Source organism: Vigna unguiculata, chromosome 7, assembly GCF_004118075.2.
Source record: "Vigna unguiculata cultivar IT97K-499-35 chromosome 7, ASM411807v1, whole genome shotgun sequence".
NCBI lineage: Eukaryota > Viridiplantae > Streptophyta > Magnoliopsida > Fabales > Fabaceae > Vigna > Vigna unguiculata.
The window spans coordinates 37,369,431-37,384,858 of NC_040285.1; the positions used below are offsets into that span (position 1 = coordinate 37,369,431).

Here is a 15,428-nt window from a genome sequence, read left to right on the forward strand (position 1 = left end):
AATTTATAAAAATTTAAAAGAAATATATATATATATATATATATATATATATATATATATATATATATATATATAAAAGCATAAAATATCTACGCATATACATATAATATATATACAAAATAATATAATATATATTATTATATTTATATTATTATATAATATAATATAATATATACTTAAAATAAATATATATCTATAAATATATATATATATATATATATATATATATATATAAACATAAGATATCCACACATATAATATATATACATAGTAATAATAATATAATATATAATATAATATAATATATATAAATAATTATATATATATATATATATATATATATATATATATATATATATAAACATAAGATATCCACACATATAATATATATACATAGTAATATAATATATAATATAATATAATATAATATAATATAATATATATATATATATATATATATATATATATATATATATATATAACATATTTCTCATTCTCTTTGTTTTTTGTTATACACTTTGTTTACTCTCTCAATTGTCTGGTTTGTTTTTCAAGATTTAATTTTGAAGGTAATTTTTCTTCTTCTTATTACATAATTTTTACTCTCTGTACATGGTTATGTTCAAATAGGTGTTCCTCAATTTCATTCTATGAAATAATTTTTAAGTTACACATTTGATTATCTTTATTTATTTATTTATTTTCATGAAAATGTTTGACTCTTATTTTGTAGCTCTTCTTTTTGTTACTTTGGTTATACACTTTTTTACTCTCTTTTAATTGTTTGACTTGTTCTTTAAGGTTTAAGCAGATCTTCAAGGTACTTTTCCTTTTATCATAATCTTAATTATACATTTTTTTTTCCGTTATGTTATGTTCAAATGGATATTCTCAAATTTGGGTCACACATTTAATTATCTTTACTCCTTTATGATAATTTTTATTTATTATTTATTTTTTGTTTCATGATAATGTTTAATTCTCAATTTTAAGTGCTCAATTGCATAAATCCTTAATTTAATTCAAGATCAAAAGATGAAGAATCTATGTTTAAATTTGAATTATTATTAATTTAATTTTGTTATTTGTGCTATTTCGTTTAAGTGGTATAATATAAATTTTTAATAGTATAAAAAATATTTGAAATATTTTTAAACTTGATTATTGGTTTTCCTTTTATATTTTGTTAAAAAAGAAATTAACCTTTTTACTTTGTTTGATTTTTTTTTGTTACGTATGTTAGTTTCTAGAGAAAATGAGCACAAGAGATCAAGATTTGCAGGTACCAAGTCCACCACAGTGTTCACAACAACCAACTCCCTTTCAAAGTTCCAATAATGACAGTCAATCTCCATTGAATTCATCTACGCAAACACCTTCAGAAGTTCATGATGAAATACATTCAACAACACAAGTAGAGCCTGAGAAAGGGAAATTGAAAAGTGTTGTGTGGGAACACTTTGAAAAGATAAAAGTTGAAGGAAAAGGGGGACAAAAAACACTTTTTTCTAAGATTTCAAGTGGCAAAAAGGAATTGGCTTGTGGAGCTTATAATGAAGAAAATGCCAAGAGGGAACTTGCAACAATGATTATATTGCATGAATATCCATTGTCAATAGTGGACCATATTGGTTTTATTAGATTCGTGACAACAATTCAACCATTATTTCAACTTCCTTCACGAAATACGATAAAGAAATAGATACTCGGCATCTATGAACATGAAAAACAAGTTGTTATGAAGTTGATAGATACAAATAAAGGAAGAATAGCAATTACATCGGATATGTGGACTGCAAGCAATCAAAAGAAAGGGTATATGTCTATCACAGCTCACTATATTGATGACAATTGGACATTGCAAAATACAATTTTGAGGTACACCTTTTTTAATTTATAAATTTTCCAGTAATTTTTTTTATGCACCTCTAGAAAGATTATATGTCTTACAAAATATTTCTTAATTTATAGGTTCATTTATGTTCCTGCACCTCACACAGCTGATCGACTTTGCAATGTATTAGTTGATTGTTTGTTCGATTGGAATATTGATACAAAATTGTCTACTATCACTTTAGACAACTGCAGCACAAATGATAGCATGATTGAAAAAATTAAGGATAAGTTGAAGTTGGACACACTCATTAAGAAAGGGTCTTTGCTTCATATGCGTTGTTCAGCACATATCCTTAATTTGATTGTGAAAGAAGGGTTAGCCGTCCTAAAAGAAGGGGTGGAAAAAATTCGAGAAAGTGTAGCATATTGGACAGCAACTCCTAAAAGAATGGAAAAATTTGAGGAAACAGCTAGACAATTGCGAATTTCTTTCACTAAAAAGTTAAGTTTGGATTGCCCAACTAGATGGAATTCTACTTACAAGATGCTTGATATTGCCATATGTTATAAGGATGTGTTTTTTAGGTTAAAGCAACGTGAAGCTCAATACACTTCTTTGCTAACTGATATGCAGTGGGAATTTGCAAAGGATGTTTGTCGAAGGCTAAAATTATTTAATGACATCACAGAAATCATTTCTGGCTCCAAATACCCAACTGCCAACATCTTTTTCCCAAAGATTTGTGAGATCAAGATTGCAATAAATGATTGGGTTAAATCTCCTGAGATAACCATTCAAAATATGGCAATACAAATGTTAAAGAAATTTGAAAGTTACTGGAGTGTTATTCATGATATATTGGCAATTGCTTCAGTTTTAGATCCAAGGTACAAGATGGACATGTTAGAATATTATTTTTATAAATTGTATGGTAATGATTTTGATCTGAAACTTAGTAGGATTCGTCAAATGTGCTATGATTTGGTTTTGGAATATCAATCAAAAAAGAATGAAACTTCTTCTTATAGAGCTACATCATTGGAGTTGGGAAAGGATGTTGATAATGATGCGAATGAATTTTTAGAGTTTATGGCAAAAAAGAAAAAATCAAGAACTACAGTTATGAAAACAGAGTTGGATTATTACTTGGAAGAAGATAATTTGCCGGTTACACAAGAATTTGATATCCTATCATGGTGGAAAACAAATGGGTTAAAGTTTCCAACCCTTCAAGCAATTGCAAGGGATGTTTTAGCTATTCCAATAACAACTGTAGCTTCTGAATCTGCGTCAGATATTAACTTCTCACCGTAGTCGACTTCATCATATTACTATAGAGGCTTTGATGTGTACAAGAAGTTGGATATGGAACTCAAACCATCTAGGTAAGTTACTCAAATTTATTAATATTTTTTGTTAGTATTTTTTGTGAATTCTCATCTAATATTCTACATTTGGTGTTTGTAGGTGTTAAAAAATTAAAAGGAAAAGATGTTCTCATGAGTGAAAATGAATCTGATGAAGAAGGTACATTATATTCTAGTAATTAAAATTTTCAATTTCAATTATTATATCATATCTAATTTTTCATTTTTTTTCTATGTGTAGGTGGATCGAATGCAAATGAAATCACTGATCATTTGTAAAATTAATAAATATTTTGGTTATTATAAAATTTTAGTAATGTGTAATTTTTTAGCTTTTATATAATTATTTGAATTTTATTTAGTTGTTATTTGATACTTTAATTTGAGATTTATACTATTATAATATTTTTCTTAATATTTGACATCATGAAAATAAAAAAGAGTATGTTATTTTAATATTGAATATTTTGATAGTATCATGATTCCGTTGGTGTGATTTTTAAATTTTTTTTATAAAAAATATTTAATTGATATATGGAACAATAAAAAAATGTATGGGTATGGGTATAAGAAAATACCCGTTACCCGGTGGGGATGGGGATGAGTCAAAAGTTGTATACCCGTTGGGATTGGGGATGAATTTTTATTATGGGGATGGGATCATGATACCCGTACCCGCCCAGTTGCCATCCCTAGTGTCAAATGGATTTTTCTTTTTTTACTATTTAGTGGAAATTTTAAATTTTTAAAATATTTATTTTGTGTTAGAGAGATATTTGTTTAGAAATTCAAAAAGTTTTTTTACTTTTATACAATTTTTTATATAAATTTATAATAATACTAATTAATAGAATTAACTATTCCAATTTTTAATATAAAAATAATAAAATCAATGATCATTAATTATAACTTAATAATTCATTTTTTGTTTTATTTATTTTATTATTCATACACAATGTCAATAACCCATTTTTAGAGTTATTTTTATTATTAAATAAAAGTTAAATTTTACATTTATAAAAAGAATCAAAAGTAAAATAGTGAATATAAAGAATGCATAAATATTTATTAGATGTCAAAATACTTGTCCCATTCAAAGTTACTACCCATCCAAATATACGTAGACACATTTAAAATACAAATATCAAAAAGAGACAATTGCGGCGTCACAATGTCAATTAAGAGTAAACTTAACTGCAAACTATAATACTTATTTGCAGCTTAATTCCATATTACTATTCGTATAAATTTGCAAAGTGAAAACATAATAAAGTTAAAAACAAATTATCATATTTATAAATCAACATCTTTGGTATGCTTTTATGTATTAAACTTATACTTGATTGATCAAATGCCAATGTTCTATTAAATATAAATTAATTAAACTAAATAATTTCAAAAGAAAAAAAATAATTCATGTCTGAAACTAGAATCAATTGACACAAATGACATACATGTCCAACCAAAATTTTAAACATAGAATGAAAAACATTTGTACAACTCAAAGTAAATTTGTATAAAGGGATAAACTCCCTTCTAAAAATTTGCATAACTACAAGTCTTCAATGCTGTAAACTACCATTTATCTTACCATAACCTCAAGCAACATAACTTCTACTTTGTTTATAATTTGATAAAGTTTTCTGCAATAATAAGGACCAGAAAAACCCATTCATGGGCTAATTTAGTGCATTGATTGATAAGTGACAAACCACAGACATTATTTCGCAAATATTTTTAAGAAAGACCACAAATGTACAGCATTTAAACAATGCCAGATGCAAGAAGAATCAAGAACTAATCACGAAAGTTGTTCCGAGTTAGGGAAGATAAATAGTTTTCTCTGTTGAATAAGTAGCACAAATGATGAACATGACCGATGAGTCTAATTCGACATTCCTACAACTGTTACTTAGCAGAAAACACTATTCCTGATTATTGGTCACTCGTATCCAAAACAGCCAACTGGGAAAATCCAACAGCTTCCTCACGTACCTGCAACAGCAAAGGAAATCATAATAGCATAAGCATGAGATTTCATGGCATTAAAAAGATTTTGGACAATATTGCTCAACCAGACATTCAGATTATTTGCTCACAAGTTTTCTTACACAGAGGACTTTTTTTTCGGAAATTATATATCCACGTGCATGCATTGTATAAATTATATTGAAACCACCAAAATAGCATGAATATCCAAAAAGGCCTGAGTGGTAATAACGTACAACCATAGCCAGCAAATTCTTTGACAGACTAAGAATGCAAACACTAAAAGTAGTACAGTAAACAATCTCGACATGTTCTTTTTTTTGATAAAAATACTTGTAGAACACTTGTAGAACACTTGTCATATAAAGGAGAAAGCCAAGGTTGTAATCACCCTTTACATAAAAGGACAGAATGTGGTTTTTGACAACCATGCCTGGCTGCCGAGACTTTCAAATTGCCTTCGTAGGAAGATTTTCAAGGCAGTAACCTCTTTAGCATAAAAATCTCATCTTTCAGAGCAAAGGATTTGAAGTTGGGTCAAGGAGGTATTTAAGTTTTAACCAAAATAATAAATGGGGACTTAGAACCTCACCTCAGGAATCAGGATCACCTGTGAAAGGAATGTAGTTTACTCATTAGTAGCATTATAAAACTGATGAAAGGGCTGGACATACAGCCATTTCAAGGATGACTCTGGCATGGATTTTATTTCTGGTAAACTAAGCAAATGTGTGCATGGAATTTAAAATGCTCAAATAGTTCATTCAAGTGAGTTTTTTTTGGGAAGGCCCCGTAAATCTTGTTGGAAACCATAAAATATTTTATATTTAGGTAAAAATGTACAAGTTAAATACAGTTGAATGAAAATGAAAAGCCAGCAAAAGTAGAATGAGAGGGGATACAATAACAGCTCAAAGCATGAGATTTTTCAATACTGAAATTAATAATTAATTATCCAAGCAATAGATAGACAAAATGCACGGCCAAGGAAAATAACTTAAATTAAAATAAACAATTGCTTATCTGACTACTGGTTCAGTTCATCTCTAAGAATAACCAATCACTTGGTTATATATATGGTTTAACCGAAAACATTACTGAATTTATAATTTTGAACGAAGGAAAACAAAAAAGGAACCTACTATGCAGCATTCTTCTCTCGCCATTGGAAGATGATCAATGTCCTGGCGCATCACCCATCCTTTCCATTCATCCCTATAAATTTAAATCTTAATACCTTCTTATGAGCCAAGCTAGACAAACTCACAAATTCTACCCAACTCATCTCTTCGCATAAAGCAACAAAGGACTACCTAAATTCACCATCTATCATGCCTATAATATAAGGTTTTTCTATACAATCCAGCACATTAGTAAGATTTTTTAAAAGGGATTTTTGGGTGAGGCAATGGAATGATAAGCTTAAAGACAAAACAGCATAAACCATTTTCACATTCTCAATTTTCATGCATCCTAGAACCAGCAAGACTCACAAAGAGACTACTAGCGATCTTGACAAGAACGACGGAAGGTACCATGGGACAGCTCGCAACAGGCACGAGCACTGACAACAATGTGTGACGTCATGCAGGTAATAGCCATTGTACTTTGTAGAGGTAAAAGTGATTGTGTGCAGCCCAATTGCCCCAGATTCCTGGTAAAAAGGAAAATACAAATTCTCAATATAATTCAGAATGCAACAAATTACAAAAATAATTTTAAATTAGAGAAATTAAAACGACGGCAGATTAGCAATTCGTTCTGAAACGATGTCTTTCTAGCTATCGTTAAATAATCAGAGACAGAAAAACGGTGAAAATCGAGACCTGGTAGCCGGCATGGAAAAGCGGCGGGACTGGATGCGAGGGGCAGTCACCGGTGGCGGACGGATGCGGGGAAGTGCTGACGGCGCCGCCGGCCGGAGAGAAGCCCTAGCTGTGGATACTAAGGAACGAGAGAGAGAACCAGAACGCCAAGCCATTGCAATCCAATCTGAGAGACGAGGAACGCTGTTTTAGGGCTTTGCAAGGGTTTAGTGTTGGTGGCTGGTGCTACTGAGTAAGTGAGAGAATCGTAGGTTTTGCTTTGCTTAGGTATATCATGGAGCAGATAAAACGATGTCGCTTTTAGCTGCTTCCAATTTTTAACCTGTATTGTATGTAACCGTTTTTTGTAATTTTTTTGGACATTTTTTTTATAAACTACATAAATGTTTTTAAAAGAAATAAAGTTTTTTCATAACCTAAATTAATTTATGTATAAATTACAATATAATTTTGAAAAAACTACTAGAAAGAATTTTTACTAACGAATGGTGGTTAGTGTTTTTAATTTTTATTTTAATATTTTCTACGATAAATTATAAGTATAAAATATAAAGCAATAATGAAAAATGTAAAGGGACAAATTATGTCCTTCTTAATCTATTTAACTTAACATCTAAAAATAAAATCTCTGAGTATATATGTTTCTTGAAATGAGGATAATGAATATAAAAACTAAAAAATTATGAGAGATTTATCATGCATTTAAATTATGTCTTTCTTAATCTATTTAACTTAATATCTAAAAAAAACTTTAATTATATATGTTGGAAGTCATACATCATTTTGTAAAATATAAATAGATAATAATCTTATCTTTCAAACTAATTTTGTAAAATTAAGTCTAAATTTATTTCTTAACAATACATTCCACAATTTTCTTGTGAAACCTCTCATTTATTATACTTCCATATATATTATTTGCATGGGTAGAAGCTCACTCTAATCTTTCTTTTATTATTATTTAACATTCTATGCTCTTTGGAAAATGAGAGCCATGGCAAAGTCACATTGCTCAACCTGTACTCTAATTTGGAAAGCCTGACCTGTGTTTAGTTTAGATAAAAAAAAAAAAAAATGTTCTTATTAAACTTCCATGCAGCAAATTCCAAAACACATTGAGGAAGAAAGAAAATATGTTGATTGAAAATAAAGCCTTTTTAATTCTCCCAATTCATATTCAAACATAAACACCTAGACCACATCCCTCTACATATTCTCGATCAGCAGAATATCTATGATCCATTGAATTCGAGTGAAGTTGAATACTAAAAATGACAACAGCATTACACAGGTTTTACGCATAAAAACGTAAAACAAATGCATCAATGAAAACAAAATTATTGGTTAAATTACATTCTCAGCAGCTATATGAAAAGAATAATCTTAGGAAGCAAGATAAATGTATCTTGATCCCGCAAACTGCATCCAACATTGAACCCATGACAAATTGCAAAAAACAATGTCTCTTACTTAGAAGTATTGCAAGAATATTCAAGGATTAACTTTTCTGAGGGAGAGAGTATGTCTTCACGCACTTCAATAGGTTATTATATGAGTAAACTCTGCCAGGTGATAAACTTGTTAAGACCACGGTTTCTCTATAATGTAGTCTTACTTGAGAATTCAGCCTTTCTGACCACAGCCCAACTTCACTAAGATCTCCTTCTTTCCAACAAATGTTGACTGTCACCCCACCACGAGCTTTCAATCCTTTCACACAACCATTGGCCCATTTATCGCGTGGCAATGCCGGAAGCAAGTAAAGGTCCTTCGTTGTGCTTTGAACAAGCATTTCTGCTATTGCTCCAGAAAAACTGCCACCAAAAAGTGTTTTTTTTTTCAGCCAAGGAATTATCAGGAGCACACCTCGTCGTTAAAGCTAAAGCAATAGTTTAATCTCGTGCCACGTTTCTATTTCTGCATTTAACTACCAAGAATATGGGTGAAGTAAAAAAAATACTACTATTCCCGAGGGTCCACTTCAATACTTAGAATGTAATGGTTTTTTTCACAGTTATGGAATTGCTCAGTTATGCTGTGTAAGATGTTATAGAAGAAATTAAGAGCCGAAGTCCTGGGTTATAATGTTGATAAGATGCAATGGAATATATTCAACAAGATATGATAACTGCAAAAATGTTTAAAAACAGGGAAAAAACTAGCATCAGAAAGCAGATTTATCAAAAAACAGTGAACGCATGAAAGTGATGAAAGTGAAATTGACAAGATACCTTACAGTCTTTATAAAAAATTGAGCCTTACCCAAAGTTAGCATCAATCTGAAAAGGGGGATGTGCTGTGAACAGGTTGCTATAAAGTCCTCCTTCGTAATCACTTTCATGATCAGGGTCTACCAAGACAATCAAGTGTTTTATCATACGATACGCATGCTCACTATTGTGAAGATGTGCCCACAATGACGCTTTCCAAGTTGTCGACCATCCTGGGCCATCATCTCCTGTAATACAGAGTGAGAATGTTAACTACTGTTGAACGAAAAAGAATACAGATTTACACTATGTATGTTGTCATATATAAGGTTGAACATAAACATACTAATCCCTGCTTTCGTAGAAGTAAAAATAATTCCTGGAGAACCATTACAGTCGTCAACTAAACTAACTAGAGAGGCTATAAGCTGACACATAGTTGAAAGTACTCTCTCTAGTCTGAACACAAAAGATCACTTCAGCTATTCATAAGCAAAAAAACACAACCATTAGAGAGTATTTTAATATCTATACAACCATTTTTAATCCGTATTAGTCTTAGAGACTAAAAATAATTAAAATGATCATTAAAAAGGATATCTTTAGTTACTAAATGGAAACATTTTTAAGTATAGAGACTAAAAGTTGTAAATTTATGGAAAAAAATGAGTAATTAAACCTATTAATAATTATATATGGCTGTTCCAACTTATCTAAGAATATGAAATTTCAACATAATGAATAAGTTCCAGACATATTGCATGGAAAAAAAAAATGTTATCTCTTGAAAGATTAAAGTTCTCCTAAAAGACCTCTTTTAATTAGACTAGATTCCACAGCTTTACAGAGGACTGGAGTTTTCTCAAGACTAATCGTGTGTCCTGGAAATAGTCCAAACAGATGTGAAACATGTCGATGATGTACATCTGGGTCCTCAAAATCTTCTGCCTGCAAAATAAGTAAGGCGCTATAGTTAACATGGAATTGCTGGCAAACAGTCAAACTTGGTCGTTGCAAATCAGAACAAAATATCAGATCACAAGAACTGGCCAAATGGATATTAAATGGATGGAGGGAAGGAATACAGATAATAAATATAATTACTTACCCATTCCATAATGGAACCATCTCTAGAAAGTTTTGTCGGAGGAAGCTTAGACTGATACATGGTGACTCTTTTGATGATTGTGTCATTGTGTCTTCCCAAAACCTGTTTTTCAGATATTTAGTGACTAGGCAAAATTGGGATAATATGAAACTAGTATTGGTGTGAGTATCATTCTCACCTCAGCAGCAGAAATGATTATGGAGAAAACTTCTTTTATGATTGAAATGTCCATGGTTGATGAGTAGCTCACACTAGCAGGCTTTCGGTCTGGTGCAGTGAACATGTGCTCTGGTGAAGTTGATGGGTTAGTTTCTAATAATCCACCACGGCCTTCAATCAACCAATCCAACAAAAATGATGTACATTCTTCCAACAAAGGGTATGCTTTATTTTTAAGAAAATCCTAATATAAAAAAAGAAAATTCAACCATCACTTACCTAGTAATTAATACACACAAAAGATACTACACAAAACAGATACAATTTACGAAAATAGCATTTACAAGTAAAAATATAGCTGTATGTGCCATGATAAAACATTAGATTCCCCATCCCTTGGTATGGGTACCTAATAACTAGTCTATATTTATAACCTCAAAGGTTCATTGGTAATAATGGCAGTAAATAAGTTCTATCCTTAGATGAAACTTGAAATCTATAATTGAAGTTTTTGGTTGGGGTTTGAAAATCCATTTGAAAACATTATGTTGCTCCCTGGAATTATTAATTGTCATAGCTGAACAAGGCAATATTTGGATTTGTATCAATTTTGAAATTATATTGAGTTCATAAATCATAATGACAAAAAATACATCAACTGGTCATATAGAGAACCCTATCATGACATGAAGATGAATAACCTCATTCAATATTTCAGGTCCAACACATAGTTATGCCATGAAAATAGAAGCAGACAATTGCACTCACGAAATAGGCAACTTTACAAGTATAACGGTTGATCATGGCTTAGATATTTTTCAGAAAAATATGAACTTACTTTGTCCATTGTATAAGTATAATGCTCCCATAAATGGGCACAAAGCCAAGCTCCACCCATAGGCCATAAAGCCCAAACAGCCTCACCTCTATCTGGTGATGTTTTAGCCCATATGTCAGAAACTTGATGTGCAACCCAACCATTTGTTTCATAGTTCACCTGTATGCAAAAGATCAAAGGAAAATATGGATAGAACACATAAAATTCAGGACAGCAAATGGTAATATGGTAGACTATATTTTCTTGTCTTTTTGTTTTGCTATACAAGATATAAAGTTACTGATAGCAGAAAGGATGGATCTCTTTCTTAAATACAATGCCAAGAATAATATGAAAGCAAGAGGGAAAAGAAAAAATACCTTTGCAGTTTTTTTACCATTGGCTGACAAAGACGAAATGAAATCAAATAAGGGCTCTTGACACTCATGTAGGTTGCTAGAAAGGGCTGGCCAATAATTCATTTGAAGATTAATGTTCAAGTGAGGAGCACCACTGGATGACGTACAAAAGGAGACAAATTACAAACTCTCAGCAATGCTTCGTGAAAGTACTTCTACATATTATATTTAATACTCCATATCCATGTCAAAACTCTAAGCAACCTTATAAACAAGAAACTATAGTATACAATTTCCTTTTTATTTATTTATTTATTGCTAGCTGAGGGATGAAAAGAGAACGAAAAACATACTCCCATGCAGGCTCAACATCTTTGTTCCAGATACCCTGTAGGTTTGCCACCTGAGATCCAGGACGTGAACAAGAGATTAGCAGATACCGACCATATTGAAACAAAAGCTCAACAAAGGAAGGATCCTCATCAGTTTGAAAAGATTTGACTCTTGCTGAAGTTGGAATGGTGTCACCTTCCTTTTGAGAGAGGTTTGCTTGGGAGGAAATCGATTGCCTTTTGTAGAAAACAGATTTTCCCAAAACAGTCTTGGAGCTTTTGGAGAGTTGCAATGAGACACGACGAAATAGATTTTGATAGTCATCTAAGTGTCGTGCATAAAGATCAGCATAAGAAAAACTTTTCACAGACTTCATTTTACTGAGGGACTCAGAAGTAGGGTCCTTCTTAGAGTCTTCAGGCATAGTAAATGGGCCATCAAAGGAAGAAGAAGCTGTCAAAAGAAAAATAGCCGAGTCTGAACCTTCAACTCTTAGCTTCCTATCATCTAAAACTTGTATAACCCCGTTACTAATCTGCATATCAAAAACTGCAGAAAACCGAATCCCCTTTGGATTGTCAATTGAATCCAGTCTTGGTCGGATCCTACTACCAGGACATCTCCCTTCAATTATTATCTGATTTTGTCCACTTACCCTTGAATCATGATGCATTTTGCTATCAAAATACACTGTAAATGATAATGACCCAGGTTTGCTTGCAGACAACCTTGTCACTATTACTTGGTCTGGACTAGAAACAAAATGCTCTCTAGTAAATTCTACATCACCCACAGAGTATTTTACTTTTGCGGTAGCAGTATCCAAATCCAGCTCCCTGTAATAAGACTCCTTTGAATATTTAAGATGGGAATCATGAAACTCTATCTTGATATCACCGAGAAGTTGGTATACCTTCATATAAAGAAATAACAGTCAGGAAAATGAAAACCAAGTTTGTATAAAGCTTCCTTGACTCATGCACCAATCCATAGTCCAAATGAGAGCACGAATAAGCACAAATTTAAAAGAAGGCCTGGGGGAATGAATGGAATACAAGTTGAATAATAAAATTATGAGATTTGTATTGTAGAAAAATAGCACCTAATCAGATCCCTTTGTTCATATATCATATTACCGGGTTGTCAACCCCTGAAATCAGTTTAGTAAATAGTATAGTTCTTCGAAACTTAGAGCAAGGATGGTTATATGAATGGTGACATATTACATACATCGGAAGGCTCTCCTGACAACTTGACAGCTGCTGCTGTAGCTTCAGAGAATTTTCCATCATCAACAAGCTTTCTGACTTCAGCCAGCGCTTGTGGAGCACTTTTGTTGGTGTAGTCTCCAGGGATCCCAGTCCAGAGTGTGTCCTCTACAAGAAAATTTAAATCTTCACATTAGAATGCTTCACGAAAGAGAGAGAGACATAGTTGATTGGTTTCACCTTGCATAAAAAAAGTAAACCATGACCATGTCCTCGACATTTCGTCCCACTTATACAAGTTCACAAGTACAAATGGCTATAGTGTCACCCATTTGATGAAAAAAAAAAAAATACTTACAGAAGAAGAAAATAAGGAGAAAAAAAAATAACTAAGTTCCTCTCATAAGCTAATTCTAGTTTCCACCTGATTAAAACTTTTAGCAAAACTAATAAGAAATTTTTTATAAATTAACTTATTGATAGCTAGTTTGAGCTCATGAAAGAAGCTTAAATCACTTTTCTTCGTTATTTTTTATTCTTACAAGTCTTTAACAATATATATATATATATATATATATATATATATATATATATATATATATATATATATATATATATATATATATATATATATCCAAAGAAAAGAACCTCAGTAAAACTACACCAGAAAAAACAACCCTTTCTAGGTGGAGAGCAAACCCCACACCAGAATACCATACTTCTAATCGGGACTCAAGTCCCAAACGTACAATTGGATCCCAACAAAGATCTTGAAGGAATTAAGGACAATATGCGGGTACAAACTCGGTGAATTTTAAGAATGCAACTTATACAGGGTGAGTTAGTGAGAAAGGGCATAAAAAATTATCAAACGGGGAATAAAACATGTAGTTTATAACTCTTACAACTACCATGTAACAACAACATCACTTTCATTGGCCTTTGGATCGAAGTAACAGCAATTAAAAAAGCGAAGGTTTGCCAGATTAGAGTTTGAAAGCAAGAATACCATTGAGCTGGAGAAGTTCGGAGGGTACACCACCCCAAACCATGGCACCGAGACGGCCATTGCCAATGGGGATGGCATCTGTCCAGTGCGTCGCAGGCCCAGCGAAAGTAAGCTTCAAGGGCCTTGGAGGAGAGTCATCATCATCCCCTGCATTGCCTGAAAGTGGCGTCCACCACGTACTCTGTGGGGTGTTGCGCACTGTAACCCGTTCTCCATCTTGGCTTGCCCAACACAGTGAGGAAGAGAAGACAAAGTAGAGAAGAAGTCGGTGGAGAAGAAGCTGATTGCTCTGCCTCATAGCTGTTGGCATCTCTACTCTGAATGCACCTCATCACACTCACTTTCTACATACTATTTTATACCACAAATTATTGTACCTTGTCATCTACTTCTACAGATTTTCTCACTATTTTAACATTCATTCCCCCAGACACAGGAAATTGCAAATTTATTTTATGTACGCTTTTTATTTCAATGTTTAGAATTAAAATAACATTTTCTTTAGGAAAAATAAATTATTTTCTCGCTCAGGCCAATAACTTGTATATTTTTTAAAAATATTTATTTACTTGCCTTCCATTTTTATTTTATGTTGATTTTTAAAATATTTTTAAATTTCCTTTACGTGCTTCGATTTTTTTATCGTAATAATATTTTCGATCACAAAAATTCAAACTTTTGAAGGACAAAAATTTATTTAAGCTTTTTCTAAGAAAAAATAAATAAACATTATGCACATATGCTGGGAACTAAAATAATTAATTTCAATTTTCTATTTTAAAAACTATTATGATAATGTTACGCGTTTTAGAGACTAATAATTTTTTGTTTTCTTATTCAAGATTACCAATGACGACTAGAAATAAATTTTAAATCGGGAATAGATACTAAAATTGTAACTTCCTATAGCAAAATAAAATTTAAAATTAAAATAATTATATAGATCAAACTTTCATAAATAATATAATGTATTTTTCCGCGTATTATATCTTTTACTCATATTAGTGAAAATACATATTATATTTATTTTTTATTGCATATAATAATTTAGTTTAAAATAAATATTTAATTTAAATAAATAAGTAGTTAAGAGATAAAATAATCATTTTAAATTAAAAAATAATTAAATTTTCAAAAACAATCATTTAAAATATAAATATTATAAAAATTTATATATTCTAAGAAATAAAAATTCTTTTTATTATG

At 31.2% G+C, this 15,428-nt stretch overlaps 2 protein-coding genes across 6 annotated transcripts; both read right to left on the reverse strand.

The window, feature by feature from the left end:
- Window positions 1-4,859: 4,859 nt before the first annotated feature.
- LOC114189674 lies at window positions 4,860-7,290 on the reverse strand. Of its 5 annotated transcripts, none has more exons than XM_028078305.1 (4): window positions 7,020-7,290; window positions 6,687-6,847; window positions 5,786-5,803; window positions 4,860-5,199 (listed from the first exon to the last, which is right to left on the reverse strand). In XM_028078305.1, the coding sequence occupies exons 1-2, from the start codon at window positions 7,172-7,174 to the stop codon at window positions 6,697-6,699; spliced, it is 306 nt and encodes a 101-aa protein (XP_027934106.1). In that variant the 5' UTR covers window positions 7,175-7,290; the 3' UTR covers window positions 4,860-5,199; window positions 5,786-5,803; window positions 6,687-6,696. The 5 variants fall into 5 exon arrangements, 4 of the variants coding, with proteins under 4 accessions (XP_027934106.1, XP_027934108.1, XP_027934107.1 ...); XM_028078307.1 differs by having other exon boundaries at window positions 6,729-6,847; window positions 7,020-7,287; XR_003605717.1 differs by lacking the exon at window positions 5,786-5,803 and adding an exon at window positions 6,336-6,408 and having other exon boundaries at window positions 4,861-5,199; window positions 6,729-6,847; window positions 7,020-7,289.
- A 905-nt stretch (window positions 7,291-8,195) lies between these two features.
- LOC114191507 (alpha-L-fucosidase 2) lies at window positions 8,196-14,589 on the reverse strand. Its single transcript, XM_028080709.1, has 10 exons — window positions 14,223-14,589; window positions 13,236-13,381; window positions 12,026-12,918; window positions 11,694-11,826; window positions 11,335-11,493; window positions 10,516-10,740; window positions 10,338-10,439; window positions 10,042-10,177; window positions 9,282-9,477; window positions 8,196-8,833 (listed from the first exon to the last, which is right to left on the reverse strand). The coding sequence occupies exons 1-10, from the start codon at window positions 14,530-14,532 to the stop codon at window positions 8,518-8,520; spliced, it is 2,616 nt and encodes an 871-aa protein (XP_027936510.1). The 5' UTR covers window positions 14,533-14,589; the 3' UTR covers window positions 8,196-8,517.
- Between the last annotated feature and the right edge of the window lie 839 nt (window positions 14,590-15,428).

What these genes read in the sequence shown, in the direction of transcription:
- LOC114189674 (XM_028078306.1), bottom strand. Translation starts at nt 7,174, where the DNA reads ATGGCTTGGCGTTCTGGTTCTCTCTCTCGTTCCTTAGTATCCACAGCT. An exon ending in TTTTCCATGCCGGCTACCAG is followed by an intron (nt 6,848 to 7,019) that starts GTCTCGATTTTC and finishes CCTTTTTACCAG; the next exon opens with GAATCTGGGGCAATTGGGCT.
- LOC114191507 (XM_028080709.1), bottom strand. Translation starts at nt 14,532, where the DNA reads ATGCCAACAGCTATGAGGCAGAGCAATCAGCTTCTTCTCCACCGACTT. An exon ending in CGAACTTCTCCAGCTCAATG is followed by an intron (nt 13,382 to 14,222) that starts GTATTCTTGCTT and finishes ATTTTCTTGTAG; the next exon opens with AGGACACACTCTGGACTGGG. An exon ending in GATGTTGAGCCTGCATGGGA is followed by an intron (nt 11,827 to 12,025) that starts GTATGTTTTTCG and finishes TACGTCATCCAG; the next exon opens with TGGTGCTCCTCACTTGAACA.